Genomic DNA, 17988 nt, shown 5'->3' with positions numbered 1-17988 from the left:
GCTATTATCCTAGAATTTTTCCGAGTGAGGTGTTTATGCAGTAGAGATTGAATTGGTATATTTGTTTGGTTTGGAGTTTTCGATTCGCATTTTGTATTTTGAGTGATTTTTAAAAATATTTTAATCTATTTTTTATTTTTTTTACTTTTTAGATCTACTTAATGTTGATATATTTAAAAAGTATAAAATTTGTAAAAAAAACCTTCTAAAAATTTATTGAATACAACAAAATATAAAATGTACTGAATTTTCATATTTTTTTTTGTATTTGGTGAATTTTTTTAAAAAAATCACTTTCTAAGTGTATTAAAAAATAAATAGTTTGCATAAACTATTAAAAAAATTCACTAAAAATAAAAAAATATGAAAAACAAGACACAATTTTTAGAAAAACAAAGATAACCAAACACGGGCCAGCCTGTGTACTCTTTCGATATTCTTTGTTTTGGGCTAAAGAACGGGCCAGCCAGTGTTCTCCAATCTTGTGACAATGAGCTAACTCGCCATGGGTCCATAAAGTATAGCCCAACCCTTCCTTGGTTTTAGTATTAGCCCAAGCTCATGAGTCCATCTCATGAGCCCAAAAAAGAAGGGCGTCTCTTGGGAATATGAGTTGACGCTTCGGGTTAACGGGTTGTACCCATTTGGGATCCATAATACCCATTCTGCAAATTCATGTACCAGGGTTTAGGGTTTTGGATCCCCCGCTCTCTCTCTGAAGCTCACACAGCAGGTCGAAACGATAAACGGTCTCTCTCTCTCTCTCTCTCTCTCTCTCTCTCTCTCTCTCTCTCACACACACACACACACACACACACACATTAATACACACACAACTAGATGGTTCTACATATCTGGACATTGATTTCCCTAATTTCAAATGCTGTTATTATTATTATTATTATTTTTCAACACAAGTGATTTGGAAATACTTTGCAGTTGTTTTGTAATTCATTGTTAGTTTCTGCGACTTTAGTTGTAATTGTTTGCAATTTTTTGTTGCTGTTTGATTGTAATTTATGTACCTTATTAAACAAAATTACATTGAGAATTTTGGGGATTTTTTTTGTTCTTTTTTGTTCCCTCTCTTGCCTCGCATTAAACATAACAATGATTGATAGTTTTCAAAATTCAGTGATATTTAGAATAGCATTAGTGTTTAGTTGTTGCGTGTAAGTTATCTAATGTATTATGAATAAATAGATGAGTGCTTAGTTGAATGATTTAATTTGTTTAAATTATAAAGTTACCTTTTTGCCCATTAGAGGAGAATCTCAAGGGAAGTGCTTGGAGAGTCGAAAGGGACGGGACCCAGCGTTAGGAAAACTTGGTGGTGGAGGGAAGAGGTTCAAGCGGTAGTTAAGGCAAAAAAATAGTGCTTTAAAAAGTGGCAGAATGATAGAACTGAGGAAAACCTTAAGAGTTATAGATTGGCTAATAAGGAGGTGAAAAAAGTAGTGAGAGAGGCTAAGTTGAAAGCTTATGATGACCTATACACTAGACTAGATAGTAAAGAAGGAGAGAAGAGAGTATACAAACTTACTAAGATGCGAGAGAGGAAAACAAAAGATTTTAATCAAGTTAAGTGCATCAAAAGTGAGGATTCTAAGGTATTGGTGAAGGATGAAGAGATTAAGGAAAGATGGAAGAACTATTTTGAGAAACTATTAAATAAGGAACATGGAGGTATGGCAATAGGGGAAGAAATGGCTAGTAATACGATAAACTAAGATTATAGGCTTTATCGCAGGATTAGGAACTTTGAAGTAGAGATTGCACTTAAGAAGATGAAATCAAATAAGGCTTTAGGACCCGATGATATCCCTATTGAAGATTGGAAGTGTTTGGGTAAAAAGGGAGTTGCTTGGTTGACTAGGTTGTTTAGCAAAATTTTATTGACTAGGAACATGCCAGATGAGTGGAGGAAGAGTATTTTAGTGCTAATATATAAGCATAAAGGAGATGTCCAGAATTGCAACAACTATAGAGGAATCAAGCTAATGTGCCTTATAATGAAAGTGTGGGAGAGGGTGATGAAACGCCGATTGCGAGATATAACAGAGGTGTCAGAGAATCAATTTGGGTTTATGCCCAGCAGGTCAACAATGGAAGCGAGTTATCTTTTGAGAAGAGTAATAGAAAAATATAGAGAAAAGAAAAGAGACATTCATATGGTGTTTATTGACCTTGAAAAAGCATATGATAGAGTGCCCTGAGATACAATATGGTGGGTGTTAGAGAAGAAAGGGGTGACAAAATGTTATATTGATGTGATTAGGGATATGTATGAAAAGGTGGTGACCACTATTAGATCGTCTGCTGGAGAGATAAATGAATTTTCTATCACTACTGGGTTACACCAAGGATCTACCTTAAGCCCTTATCTTTTTGCTTTAGTTATGGATGAGTTGACGAGAAATATTCAGGATGGCGTGCCATGGTGTATGCTTTTTGCAGACGATATCGTGGTAGTGGATGAGACTAGAGAAGGAGTTAATACAAAGTTGGAGAGTTGGAGAAAAGCTCTTGAATCTAAATGTTTCCGGACAAGCAGAAATAAGACAGAGTACATAGAGTGTAAATTTAGTAACAGTAACAATGAAAGCAAAGGAGAAGTGAAGATTGAGAACTAAGAATTGCCTAAGAGTGAACATTTTCATTATTTAGGATCGATTATCACAACAGCGGGGGAGATTGATACGGATGTGGCCCATAGAATTAAGGCGGGATAGTTTAAGTGAAGAAGTGCGTCTGAGGTACTGTGCAATAAACGAATACCCACTAGACTAAAAGGTAAGTTCTATAGAATGGCTATTAGACCAACGATGTTGTATGGGACGGAGTGTTGGGCAATCAAGAAACAACATGTAGATAAGATGAGTGTGGCTGAGATGAGGATGTTAAGGTGGATGTGTGGCAAGACTAGATAAGACAGAATTAGGAATGAGTGTACTGGGGAATGGGTAGGAGTAGCACCAATAGAAGATAAGTTGAGAGAGAATCGATTGAGATGGTTTGGTCACATTCAACAGAGACCAATAGAGGCAGTAGTGAAGAGATGCGATGCTGTAACGGTAGAGAGGAGTGTTACGGGACGGGGTAGGCCTAGATTAACGTTGGCTAACGTTGTAAATAGCAATATGGATCTACTTAATTTGACTAACGAAATGGCCTTTAATCGGGCCGCGTGGAGAAGAATGATTGATGTAGCCGATCCCATTTGATGGGACTTAAGACTTGGTTTGGTTTGCTTTGGTCCATTAGATTAGATTTTTGCACGGATTGTCTCCAATTGGACCACATTAGTCGAAAAACAAAACAAAACAAAATTTTAGGGACTGCATAGATGAAATTGGGGGGGGGGGGGGGGAATGACAATAGTTTGGGGGTATAAGAGAAATTAACCCTCGAAGTTATCATCTTTTCCAGAAATGACAATAATATATCATATTCTTATTTATTTATTTAAATTTTTTTAATGCAAAGTCATATATCATATTCAAATTGTTGTTTTAAGGGGTTTGTTGTGGTTCATTTTTATTCCTGAATTTCAGTCATTTTAGTTTCATATATTCAATCTTGAGGCCTTGCAGATAAGTGTGTGCTTCTGCGGCTAATGTCATGTATCATGACATGAGCACTTGCACCATTGCAATTTGATAATTTTTTAACATTTGTATTTTATATTTGTTTATTATTAATAGGTTTATTGTAAGGAACCATTTTCCGGGAATCTGGTTATGGTTTCTATTGGCTCAAAAGCCTTGCCACTGAGAAAACACAAAACTAGTAATTTAACTGAGGACAGTTTCATGGCCGGGGAAGATAATCCTTACGGAAAGCATGGAAAGAAAGGAAGCATGAGCAGAAAGTCATTTAAAAAACGCCCTGGTTTTGATGGAGATCATTCTACTGAAAATTTATCTGGTGGTATGCCCGATAATTCTGCAAAATCTTCAAAAGTTTCGAAGCATCAGAACGTTTCTGTGCCACAAACATCGTTTGTCAGGTTTTGCAATTGCTTTGCATACTTGGTTCCTTCTATTTGTTTTGGATATTGTAATTAAGGTTTTCAATGGTCAATATAAGCATCTGAATGAATTAGAACTATTTCCTTGTAGGAAACAGGTTGATCCTGAGACTGCAAAATACTACTTAGAGATTGCAAATGTTATTGAAGGTACTGAAGTTAACTTAGAGGAAAGGTCAATTATATGTGGTAATGCTTTGGAAGAGAGTAGAGGGAAAGAAGTGGAACTTGCAACTGATTATTACATAAGCCACACTATGCAAGCGCTCCTTGAAGGCTGTGATGTGGATCACCTATGTGGGTTTCTCCAAAGCTGTGCAAAGGACTTCCCTCACATTGCAATGGATAGATCTGGTTCTCATGTCGCTGAGACAGCTCTCAAGTCGTTAGCTATGCATCTTCAAGATGATGAGACTTACTCTCTTATTGAAAATACACTAACTACGATTTGCCAGGTATTAAGTACTTGGTGGCTAGTTAATGTTAATGAGGGGTGGAGTTTAGCTTTATGTACCGTGCTTGTATATGTGCATTTTCAGATTAGTAGTTGCCTCTTTAAGGGTATTGTTAACGCAATAATTGTTAGTTGGGTGGTACATTATTAGCATACGATGTTCTTATTTTCTCAACAGGAAAAACATAGTGCAGTGTTTTGTTATTTGAACTTGGCAAAATAGATAGCGGTGATTAATTATTATCTAATTAATTATCTTTGTTTTATCATTTTCTTTCCCTGCCAGGTGATTGTAGACAATCCTATTGATATGATGTGCAACTGTTATGGGTCTCATGTTCTTCGGAGTCTTCTTTGTTTTTGTAAAGGAGTGCCATTGGACTCTTCTGAGTTCCATGCCACGAAGTCATCGACTATTCTGGCAGAGCGGTTAAATTTGAGGCCGTCTCGAGTGGATGAAAATGATTCACAATATTCGCAGCAGAGATTTCCAGATGTACTCAAATTCCTTGTGTCAGGAATGTTAAACTGTGCCAGAAAAGACATTTCAACCCTTCAAACTGATCAGTACAGTAGTTTAGTTTTGCAGGCATGTTTCTACTACTTTTTTGGTTCTTACATTTTTTCTTCTTTTATTTATTAATGATTTGTGTTAATGTCATGTTTCCGAGGTTTTTTTTTTTTTTTTTTTGTTTACCTCTTATTCTCAGCAAGCATGGTCAATTTTCATTTAAACATCTATATTTTTAGTAGTTAACCATTTTTTCATCCGAGTCTACCTTTTTTCATGTCTTATCTCATAAAAGTCATATCACTAGGTCTTTCACTTCCTTATCAATTTATAACTTAGTTACTCTTTTCATAAATCTTGCTGAGACATTTTATGTTTAATAGATTCTGTTTGTTATGTGGCAGACTGCTTTGAAGTTATATGCAGGACATGAAGAAGGGTTGTCGCGTATAATTCCCATTCTTCTTGGCTGCAACATGGAAAATGCTGTTGAAGGGAATTTCATTGAAAAAAAGTCAGCGCAAAACCTTCTACGTTTGATGAAGGAAACTGCATATAGCCATTTAATGGAGGTGAGGTCTCTTAATAGGGTAAAACTATAGTTTTGCTTATTTTTCTTCTTTTCCGTGGATTTATATATATATATATATATATGCTAATAGATTTGATTTTGAATCACCTTTGGACCATTTCAGACCTTCGACCATCATTTATTTATTTTAAATCTTAAATGCCATGTTGTCTTATTTATATGGGTGTTGTCATGAATGAAAGCCAAAACATTATGAGGAGAAATGAGACTAAATATTGTGTGACGCCAGGTTAGTTGTTGAAGGAGAGTTGAGTATCTTTTTGCATGAAAGTAGAACTCATGAGTCGGACTCTCTTTTTAACCATTATGAAAATAATTAATATAACATTAACCAACTTTTATGAATCTGCAATTTCTTAGATTGCCCACATTACTGTAATAAATACCATACTGGAAACTTATTCTTCAAATGTAATTATTTTCTGGTCATGTCCATTTCTGCAATGACAAAGTCGATTCCCTTTGATGTGGATACCAAATTGTTTTGAAGAAAAAAAAAAGAAAAGAAAGTCAATAAGATTGTTTTGGGCGATTTTCTTATTAATGCATAACTTGTTTACCATATTTTTCACTTTGCAGGGCACTTTCCTGTTGTGCATTCGCATCCTTTCCTCTCATAAGTTAAAAATAATTACATCTTTAAGTATTCACCATGCACTATTTGTTGAAGTTGATCCCCTGATATTTGTTTCTAACAGTAGCTTTCATGAACTTCTGACTTGCTTGAATTTTATGCCATTTTTTTAGGTCATCATGGAAGTGGCTCCTGAAACATTGTACAATGAGCTATTCACAAAAGTCTTCAGGAATTCATTGTTTCAGATGTCATCTCATCATTGTGGGAACTTTGTTGTCCAAGCATTAATTTCTCATGCAAGATGTCAAAGTCATGTATGTACTTTTACACTCCACTTTTATGAATTGTTGTGCTGCCTGTTATGCATTCCAAAATTTAAACAACCTCTGTTAGTGATACCTCTGCTTTTTATGTGGTATTTTATACAAGTCTGAATTAGTTGCGCATACTGATCTATTCATTGTTTCTTTTCTTTTTCCTGGGATTTACTCTATGTTGAGTTGATATGTTCTAACGCTTTCCGATATTTATGACACCACAGATGTTTGTGTTACAATTTGCTTCTGCAATTAACGTGCTTTCACTTTTCTTAAAATTTCTCTCTGTTTTGCCTTCAAGATGGAGTTAATATGGGAGGAACTTGGTCCAAAGTTTACGGATCTTCTTGAAATGGGAAGGTCTGGTGTTACTGCTTCTCTCATTGCTGCAAGTCTAAGGCTTCATAGCCATGAACACAAGGTTTATACAAATGTCAACCCTTCAATTTTTGCTTCATGAATTATAAATTGAAAAAATTCAGCAGTACTTGGAAGAATAGATGTTCTATACATTATATCCATCTATCCCTTTCATAATTATATGTACATTTCGATCAAATCTCAAAAAAGAAAATACGAAAACTCTATTTTATTCACCTTTGGCTCAGATCTTCATCCTAATCATGGGTTTTATATACAATCACTTGATTGGCAGTGTTTACAGGCCCTTGCCGCTGCTGTGCATTCAGTGAATGAGTCCATCGGGTGTATTGTTCCTCGAATATTATTTCTTGAAAACTACTTTAGTTGCGGAGATAAATCCAACTGGAACTGGCCGAATGGTGTGAAGATGCATCTCATGGGTTCCTTGATTCTGCAGTTAGTTTTTAAATTTTCAAGTGTACGTCTCTTTTCTTGCATCTGTTGCTTTTATCACCTCATTGTTACTTTAGTACTACTTATCTTTTTGTCCATATTACAGTTAATAGCTGTAAAATGTCTCATATACCCAACCCATTCTTAGCATGTTCTATTCAAACTCTATTTTATGGGAAAATTATAGGTTGAGCCTCTTGTGCTGTAATTGATGATGAGTCTTGCCATTATTGATAATAAAGAGGTTTGTTTTATTTAATTTGTTTCTCCTGTTGGTTATTCTGATAAGCCATATTCTCTCTTTAGATGGTGAGGATGCTTACTGTGCTATTCCTAGCATGCATGTGCCCTGCTAATTCTGTTGTTGCTGTAAAAAAGAAATGTGAGAGTCAGTTTTATGCTGGTACTGCCACTGCAGGCTCAGCCTTTAGTTTGTTTTGCTGGAATGAAAGGAAATATTTCTTTTTTTAGCTAATTGTCAGATGCGGTAGTTCTATGAGCTGAAAATGCAATAAAATATTGCTTCTATGATAGAAGTGAAATCATGTGTTGCTTTTGTATCTGTGAGCTATTAATTTTCTTAGTAAATATATTGCTTCCATAGTTTATCTACAAGGCATAAATACAAATCGATTCTCTATACCAAAACTTTGTTCTTAAAATATTTTTTTTAAGCTTTCAACTGAACACCTGCAAAATGAAATTTGTGTGATCTTTTTCATCAAATTTTTTAGCATGTAAAATATTTTACATAAAAACAAACATAGCATTAAATTAGTATGACACATCATTTCTGTTTTACAGGACTTCATTCAGCCTTTTATTACAAGTATCACTTCAATGGAAGTTGAGCATGTTCTTGAAGCATCGAAAGACCCTGGGGGTCAAAGGGTTGTTGAAGCTTTTCTTAGTTCAAATGTTTCTGGAAAACAGAAACGTAGATTGGTTATGAAGTACGTTATGCAAGCTTGGGTGCTCTTTGTTAATTTTTATATTTCTTATATATGCCGAGTCTGGTTTGATGCATACCAGCCATATGCTGCATTTTTATAATGATTCTAATAAGTGCCTCATGCATTTTAGAGGTGCATATGAGCTTTTAGATTTTGGTCGTGTTGACACTTTTGGGCCTACTCATGTCCCTACTAGTTCTGTTGTGTTTCATTTCTTGAAGTTTGGTATCATTTTCACTTTTGATACTTTTTGTTTGTTGTGTTTTTGGAAATAAATTTTCAAACACTCGTCGTTTTCATTTCACTTTCATTTTTTGAAAATTTGAAAAACAACTTAAAAGTGTTCCTTATAAAATGAGGTGCTTCCAGAAAGTTTTCAATTCTGCATCTCTCTCTAGCTTAATGCAACCATGTGATCATCAAAGTTTTCTCTCTAAGTTCCTGGTCCCCCTCCCTACTTTTATTGCTAAATAATGATTTGAGTTGGCATATTTGGATCTCAACCATGAGATTGCAGAGATGCACTCAATAATCTTTGATAACTCCATCTTTGTTGTAGCATCTCAAGGGACTGCAATTATGGAATTGTTGTATCTCATGCTCTTTCAAATTTAAAATGTTTTTTCCTGGTAATTACTTTGAAGGCTTAGAGGACATTTTGGAGGGCTTGCATTGCATCTGTCAGGCTCATTTACTGTCGAAAAGTGCTTTATCGCCGGCAACTTATCTCTGAGAGAGGCAATTGTATCTGAGTTGTTAGAAGTGCAAACGGAGCTCTCAAAGACTAAGCATGGCCCTGTTCTTTTGAGGAAACTCGATGTTGATGGGTATGTTGTTTGCTTTGTATTATCCTTCTATGATCTTTCTATGTTATTTAAATTTTTTGACATTGTGCATGCATTTTGAAGACACATAGGCATTGCATTGTTTGGAGTGTTTTAAAACTACTTTTAGTTTTTCCTTGATGAATGGTCGACTGAGGCCCTTTTCTTATGTGTGTGTTGGGGTGGGGAGACTCCCACTGACTGAGACTGTTATTGGATTTTCATTACATCATTTGATACTCATTTGTCAGACTGTCAAGCGTACATAACATGGTTTTATATCTTGTTAACCATTTTTCAGATTGCCTGACCCTGCCTTTATGACAAGTTAATTCCGAAGTTGTAGAACTTTTTTTTTTTTTTTTTCAAAAAATAATCAAGAATTATTATTTGAGCCCTCCAAAATGTGAAACTGGCTAATTTTTATTTTAAGTGGAATTTATTTGAAATGGTGGTCGTGAACCTTTTTTATAATAATTACTTGGACAGGCTTAATAACTGATTTGTTTGATCATACTGTGACTGCAGTTAGTCCAAGCAGTATAAAGTCATTTCAGAATTCCCATATCCAGTGCAAATCTCCTTGGAAGCATCACGAATTTGTTATATATGAAGACCTGATTTGTTAGATATGAAATGTTTTGCAAATAGCATCATTGTCAATGGCAATTTGTGTGCCTGCCATCAAGTTGAACACACCTTTTTCATGCAGAAGAGTAGTAATAATGACAAATTTTTGTCAAACCTCTCTAGTCTAAGAATATGGCATGTAGAAGTTGCTGTGTAAATATGTTTTTCCTCTACACACAACACTAAACTTCTGCTCACTTGGTTTGATGAATTTTAATGTTCTTTATTTTCAATTTGTGATTGAATATCGCTAGTCTTTCTGTTATTTTTATTTATTTATTTTTTTTACCATCAAGTAAGTACACACTCTGCACCTTTGCTTGCATGGCAAAAATTGATAAGAATGCGACAATTGCTTGAAGTTACTGGTCAGTGTGTTGATATTGGCCATTATGAACCTAATTGGAAAAGATGGTTTGCTTTGCTTATTCCATGTTGGACTTTTAAAATTTCATTGTTTTTGTCAATTTGATTCGATGTTTTCTTCACCTTTCTCAATAGATTTGCAAGACGACCTGATCAGTGGAAGTCGAGACAAGCATCAAAACAATCAGTTTACAAAGAGTTCTATGCTACGTTTGGCTCAAAAGAAACCAAGTCATCCAAAACTGACCACTTTCTTGCGGAGACTCCTCGTACATCACAGCCAGAAAAATTGAAGGAGATGAGGAAGGAAATAGAAGCTTCCCTAGGTTCTGCTACTGCACCATCTTCCAGTACTCAATTTCTAGCCAATGAGGACTTGACAACGAAAGTGAGAATGTCAGGCCATAAGCGTCATGCAAAGAGAGAAGAACAGTATGATGATGATGTTTTGGAAAGCAAAAACAAAAAACAGAAAAAGAAAAAGAATCACGATGGGATTGAGCATGTTGCTTTGGCTAGTGAATCATCCCACCCTGTTGACAAAAAGGAGAAGAAACGTCGAAGGAAGGATGGCCTATGAAATTCTTTCTAAAGAAATCGAAAGCATGAGATTTCAACCCTGTATGTGTATTTCTCTTTGTTTTGAATCTCTTACATCTACATTGTTTGACTTAAGTTCACAGACTAATTAGCTAGATGGAGAATTTCACATAGCTCTTTTAAATTGTTCCAACAAAGAAACTTGTGTATTTACATCTGAAAACTACAAAATCAATAAACATAAAAAAATTGGTACTCCCAGGGAAACAACACCGCAGTGAATCTAAATAGCACTAGATTTGTCTCTCTCTCTCTGCACTAGACTTGTGTAAGACGACTCTAAAACAACAAATTGTATCGGTAATCTTAATATAAAAAAAAAAAAAAAATTGTAATAACTGTGAAGACTTCGTTGATTGCCTTTTAGTACTTCATCGATTGGCATTACTTGTTCTGAGTTGGGTTTGATGTGCTTGGCGGTATCATCCGAGAGCTCGAGTCCAGCTTCTTGAATGGATCTTTCTTCTTTGTATGCAAATCTTTGACAGTTTGTGAAGCCACAGACGATGAATGTGCTTTTGCAAGTACGACCCGGGATGCTTGGGCTTGACTAGGCAATGAATGTAGAATCAGCAGGAGTGCAAGAACGAAAGCCGCTAGTGATCTGAGGTTAGACTTCATAACTGAAAGTAGTGTTTGAGCTGATAGTTGAGTGAAGATAGAATTTGGAGTTGTTGTGATGAGGTTTGATGGGTCTAAAGTGTTGATTTATATCATTTTTTTCTACTTCTATAATCTACGGGGGGGATCTGATGCAAGTGGGATCATGTGATTTTGGTTTGACTGTTCCTTGCTATGACTCTCAACTTCCAGATTAGTTGTTAACAGTTTCAGAGAGGTCACGTGATCGATGACGTGATAATATATTAAAATCAGCTTGGGAATCATACTGTGCTCTGCCTCAAAGATATTATTTAGTTTAAAATTAATAGACAAATTGGTGAGGCATGAATGGCATCCATAGGTTTCCCTATTCTTCTCTTTGTTTATATATGCATTGTCATCACCTGAAAACTTGTAAAACATGTTTGGTTGGTACATATGAATGTTGCAAGTTTTTCCTGTCCTCGCTTTGGATACTCAATTTTTGGACACAAAATTCAACAACCTAACCTTAAAAAAATTGGGTTAGGCCTGCGGCTGATTTTATTGTATTAATTAATTATATAGGCTTTATTCGTTTGGCAGATTGGGAGAGGATTAGGGGACTGAAAAAATTGTGCAGGTCACGCCCCATTTCTAACGTTTTATATAAGAATTTTTTTTAAAAAAATGTTTGGTTCTAACCTTGAAACTGATGTATTAGTTGTTGTATTAGTGGTGGTGGTGTTGTGGTGAAGTGGTAGACGTGTTGATGGTTGTGAGATGGTGGTGATGATGATGACAATGGTAGTGTGGTTGTATTGGTATAATTTTAGTTTGAAAAATATTTTTTACCTTTTAAAAGTAAAAATATTTCCATTCAAATAAGTTTGTTTTTCGTTGAGTGTAGAAAAAGTTTTCTATTGACTTTTATTTTTTGTCACGTCAAATGCACAACAAAAAAATATATAAAAAATGCTATCTTTTTTTTTTTTTTTTTTGTCAAAACAAACAAAGCATCGGGTCTCTTGTGTTTTTTTAAATTACTATTCATAGGTTTATGAGATTATCTCCCTCATTCATTCAATAGTTGGAAATAAATTTCTCCTCTTATTCCATCTTTTATCTCATTATCACAAATATAGTATAACTAATTATATACGTTTAAAAGTCTCTGTCAATGCACATTAATGTATCCACCAAAAAGGAAAAAGCGACAGACTCCCACTGGAGGTGACCCCGAAGGCCTCTAGTGGGGTGTGATTGGTCCAAATTTTTTTTTATTTTTTGAGTCTCGGTCTGGCAGCCCCCCAGGTGGAGGTGGAGGTGGAGGTGCTGGGGGTCACCTCCCACTAGGGGTCCCCAGCACTGCCGCACCAAAAAATGGGTAAATAAGGAGAAGAAAAAGATGAGGGAAGTTAGTAGAGAATTTACTATGCTATCCTCAAATTTTATTAATAACCTATTGTTTATTAATGGTATAATAGTAAAATCGGCTTTTTTTTTTTCTTTCCATCAGAAAAAAATAGCCCCAATTCAATTTTAGAGAGTAAATGAATAAAAATAAATATAAAAAAGGGCAAAAAAAAAAAAAAAAAAAAAAAAAAAACCTTTGCTTTTAAGGAGATTGGTTTACAAGAAAGATAAGCATATTCTAGAAAGTTGAATCATAAAATGACTTTATTTTTATTTTTTTAAGCATAGTTTTTTTTATATTCTATTTTTCTTTCATTTTCCCTTCCATTTTTCCTCTCAAACATAGCACTAGTACTTATACATGAGTCCTATTTAGACTATCTCCAATGATTTAGCAAAATTTTCACTAAATTTGAGTAAAAAAAAGTTGATTTTTTTGATCTGATATGTGTAACTCCAATGGTTATGGTTACTGTAGTGTGCATTAAAAGGAAATGGGACATCCGGTGAGTCGACCGGTTCAATTTTTTTTTTTTGAACCTTTTTAACCAGTAATTTGAATCATTTGAACCAGTTCGCAGGCCATTTTTTGCATGAGCCGGTTGACCGGTGGGTCAACCTGCCGGACAGCCGGCCGATTGATCGGTGGGCCCACCTCCAACGTTACAGCACAGTGAAATGGTGAAATATCTCACGCAAATCCTCAGTTTGATGAAACTTTTGCTCCGTTCTCAGTTTAATACCACTCTGGTGAAACCATTAGAAAGAAAAAAAAATGATTTTTTTTATCAAATTTAAATTTAATACTAAATCTGATGTAACATTGGAGATGATCTTAGACTTTAGAGTAACCACATTTTATTTCTATATTCAATTTAGTAATGCGTTCGCTAAATTTCAAGTCATTCTCTTGAGGCACACTAGTAAGTCGGTTTGACTATATAATTTATTTATTTATATTCAATTCCAACTTTCATTAATCACAAAAATCACCACTCACATGTTATTATTCTACAATCACACCAGCATTAAAGGTTACGCATAAATAAAAGGATATTTATTAGGAGTGAACAGTGGATATTTTGATTCGTTTAAACTGTTCTAACTGAATCGATCTGTCGCATTTTGGACGGATGCGTGATAATGAACGAACGGTTGTAGATAGATTTTTTTCAATCCGTCTAATTTTGGACAGATAGCTGATTTAAGATTCCTTTGACCGCAACTGAATCCTCAAACAGCGAACACCCTTAATAATTTATGAGACTTTATGTTTTCAATTTGTTAGATATTCTGTTTGTATTTTTAATTGAAAAAGAGTTTAGATATTCTGTTATATTTTCAATTTAGAAATCCTTTTATCATATGGCAATGGTTGATGTTTGGTATTTTGTGTGAAAAATATTAGGCTTAATTTTGTTATTTTTTAAAAAAATCAAATTAAATAATTTTTAAATAAAAAAGTAATCAAATAGTTTTGATAATGCATAATTTTCTTATATGTATTTATCATTAATATTTGACAATTTACTTGATAATCTTTTGGTTATGTTGAGTTGAATTATTATCCAAAAAAAAATGTTGACAAGTTGTATTATGTTCAAAATTTGTAAAAGTTTAAACCGCCAAACTGATTCACATCTATTTGCTAATTTACCAATCCGCTCAATTCGCTTCTATCAAAAGGATGCAGATTGATTTTTTTCAATCTGCCCACACAGCGGACGGATGACGAATTAGAGGTTTCTTGACCGCAACTGAATCGCAAACACCCTACTATTTACTAGTAAATCTTATCTCACAAATGAGTATTTCAATTAATCCTAAATTTTCTTTATTGATCTATTAGTGGTGAGTTTTTTTTCCCGTGTAGTCTTGTTTTCAATTTTGATAGTGTTTTAATAGATAAATATATCATTTTATTAATATAACAGATATAATATGACATTTCAATGTGACAAAATAATTCAATATAGTATGATATGACACATTAAAAAAAAATTAATATACTTTTCATTTGTGACACCCAAACACGTGCCGACGTGGCAAGTGAGGAACCACCGACCCAAGCAATGTTATTAAAAAGGAAAATACCATACAAACAAAAACAAAAACAAAAAAAATTACGAATTTTTCTCATAAATTGATATGACTTGAAATAATACAATTTTAAAATGTGAAATGAGACATGACTTATTAATATTCTAAATTGATATGACTTGAAATAATACAATTTTAAAATGTGAAATGAGACATGACTTATTAATATTCTAGGTGACGCATCAATTTATAAAGAAAATTTGCTTGAAAAACTTGTTTGTATAGCACCGCTCTATTAAAAAAATCCTATGGTATGCTTCATCCAAACGTGGCACTTAAAAACGTTTCCTCAATTGATTTCCAAACACAAGTCACCCGCCGATGTGGCACTTGTCCAACCACTACCCCAAATGAATGCAATAAGAAATCCTTTTAGTGAGTTTCAGCTTTCATCTATACGTGGCATCTAAACACGCGTCCTCAATTAATTTTCAAACAGATGTTACATTTTCTCTCTAAACTCTTATCAATGCTAATTGTGTCATTTGACAACTAAAAGGACCAAACGGAGGAAGAAATTTTTTTTGAGACTATATGGTTAACAATTTCAACAATTATATATGATTTATTGATGCTTCCCTCTAAATAAAATAGTTAAATAAATCAAATTGCTTATATTAATGTGTGTTGGAATCATTAAAAATCAATTCCTATGTAAATAAAATAACACATTTTCAAGTTTCATTTGGTTGTGATTTAATAGCAAGCTTATAGCATATTGAGCAATAAGAATCTCATCTTATTACTTTAGTTAATCATTTTATTAATTTAATTAATCACTTTATTAAGGTACGTATAAGAGTTCTTAATATTAGTGAGATGGAAATTTAATTAATTGTGAAACTATTAAGTTTTGGAAATAAGGACATTCTTTTTTTTTTTGGATCAAGAAGTAAAGGAGGTTCTGAGGTGTCATCATGACCTCCGGAGGCTCAGGCCCAGTGATTCGAAACTTCCTGATTTAACTCAACCCATAGGAGGAGACCCATTACCGAGATACCAGTGGAGCACATCACCCGCTCCAATCATGGCCAAGGTTCGATCGAAATACAACGCGAGATTTCCGAAAAGAACTCCTGAAAAATTTAAGATTTTCACGCCCCTCAGAAATCGAATTTAACTCATGATAATGGAAGGTAAGACCTTCACCACTGGATCACCACCCTCGGTGGTGAAATAAGGACATTTCAATGAGAGGGTTTCGAAGCTTAGGAATCCGTTGATCCTCAAAAGGACCAATCAATGATTCATATCCACTAACAAAACTTAAAAGGAAAGGAAGAAGCAAGTGAACAGTGACTCAATAGAAGCAACAAGATAATATTCATCAAACACTCTTAATCTCTCTATTTTTTTATATATTATTTTTTATAAAAAATCAAAAAATATATTTATTTAAATCATTCAAAACACCCACTGATATAATGATTTTTCTTAAATTTGACTATCTATTTTAGCAAAATTAATGTTTTAGCTAGTCTAATTGTTAATGCTCTTGTTGGTGTTTAAAAAAATAAATAAATAAAAAATAAATAAATAACTCATTTTACTTAAAACAATGTTAACTCACTTGATAAACTCATTTTTTATAATAATAAATAAATAAAAACTCATTAACAATTTAAAAAAAAAAATCAGTACAAAAAAAAATTAATTAATAAATTAGCAGTTTACAAAAACTCTCAAGAAAATCTAAAATTTGTTAATTTCATAAAATTAGGCTTAAATAAACTTAAAAATTTTGTTAGCGTCCACTCTCAGAACATATGTCAAGAAATTTAACTCAAAAACATATAAGAAAAAATAAAGAGCAAATTAGCAAAAAAAAATATAATAATAACAAAATAATAATTTAACCCTTTTAATAAAATAAATGATGATTTTTTTATTTTATTATTTTAAACTTTAATTTTTTAATTTATTCTAAATCTAAACCATTTGTTTATTTTTATTAAGTAAAAATGACGACAAAAGTATATTAGTCATTAAATTCAATGTAGGTGTACATAAAATATCTTTTTTCTATTGAATTTAATGTCTATAATACAAATTTTTCGTCAATGTTACTTAACAAAAAAGATCTGGAAAAATTACTCATAAATCCTGTTTGGAGAAAAGTTGTTTTATTTAGTCCCATAAGTTTTCTTTCAAACCAATTAGTCCTTTTTATTTTGGATATGTTGTATTTCCTTAATTTGTGGGTTTGGGAGTTTACTTGTTTGCCCTTGTGTATGATTTTATTTGGATTTTTTTTCCTAATATTGGGTGTATATGGGTAAGGTAGGCTTTTATGTTTCTATTTTTTTGTAGGAATTTAGTGGAGTGATTTGTGGGTGAATGATGTTACCCCATTTTGTGGTGTTGCTGGTATAGTGTTCGTTCCTTTTTATGGTGTTCGTCCCTATTATAACATTGACATTAGTTAACATCCAAATGACCAAAACCACTAACACATGCTAGTATATCCCCAATAACCATAACAATGTTAAAAAATAGGGGCCATTTCAAGTGTACAAAACACGTATTAATACAAACATCATAATAATAAAATGTGGCCAACAAAAACCACAATATTATACAACACAATCATTATTTGATAACACAACGTTACATCAACTTGCCAAATGACATCTACACATAACTTACAACAGAACAATGACCACACCACCAAAACCCTAATTTACTCCAAACTCACATTACCAATCACATACAACATCAACATGATGCAAACCTATACTGACCCAACATTACATATAAAAATACACAATGATGTTGACAATGCAATTGGAATATTTATCAAAGAAGTAAAATAACAACATCGAAACATATACTCGACACCATTACCTACTAACACAATCGCTGCTGACGACGCAATGAAGAGTGTACACATACCAGTTATACGTTGATAACGTCAACCCAACGATGGAATGATGTAGTTTTTGATCTTAATAGTTGTATTGATAGAATTTGAAATATGTATTTCTAAGGTTTGGGAGGAACCAAATGTCAAAATTAACAACACAAATAAAGGGTTTAACGTTGCAAAAATCATATAAACAACCAACAAAGCAATCTACACTCATTACCATCGGGAATCCACAATGTTTTTATATTTGTCTCTTCTGTTTTGATCGGGATTGAAGGAAAACAGAAAAAAAAAAAAAAATACTATAGTAAGCTTTTTGGGTACAAACATAATTTTCACATCGCCAAATCTCTA

The 17988-nt window shown here is 33.5% G+C and overlaps 1 protein-coding gene across 2 annotated transcripts; it reads left to right on the top strand.

Annotated features, from left to right (window-relative positions):
• The first annotated feature begins 615 nt into the window (after positions 1 to 615).
• PUM23 (pumilio 23) lies at positions 616 to 10877 on the top strand. Of its 2 annotated transcripts, none has more exons than XM_028232589.2 (11): positions 616 to 749; positions 3705 to 4009; positions 4122 to 4485; positions 4771 to 5073; positions 5400 to 5567; positions 6335 to 6478; positions 6783 to 6902; positions 7146 to 7322; positions 8102 to 8250; positions 8895 to 9077; positions 10206 to 10877. In XM_028232589.2, exons 2-11 carry the CDS (start codon positions 3741 to 3743, stop codon positions 10648 to 10650), a joined length of 2322 nt encoding a protein of 773 aa, XP_028088390.2. In that variant the 5' UTR covers positions 616 to 749; positions 3705 to 3740; the 3' UTR covers positions 10651 to 10877. The 2 variants fall into 2 exon arrangements, with proteins under 2 accessions (XP_028088390.2, XP_028088389.2); XM_028232588.2 differs by having other exon boundaries at positions 7137 to 7322.
• Positions 10878 to 17988: the final 7111 nt, after the last annotated feature.

This window comes from Camellia sinensis, chromosome 15 (assembly GCF_055761805.1).
Source record: "Camellia sinensis isolate YWXY chromosome 15, ASM5576180v1, whole genome shotgun sequence".
In the NCBI taxonomy this organism is placed as follows: Eukaryota; Viridiplantae; Streptophyta; class Magnoliopsida; order Ericales; family Theaceae; genus Camellia; species Camellia sinensis.
The sequence above is the reverse complement of the archived record's forward strand: the minus strand, read 5'-3'. Positions and strand labels throughout refer to the sequence as shown.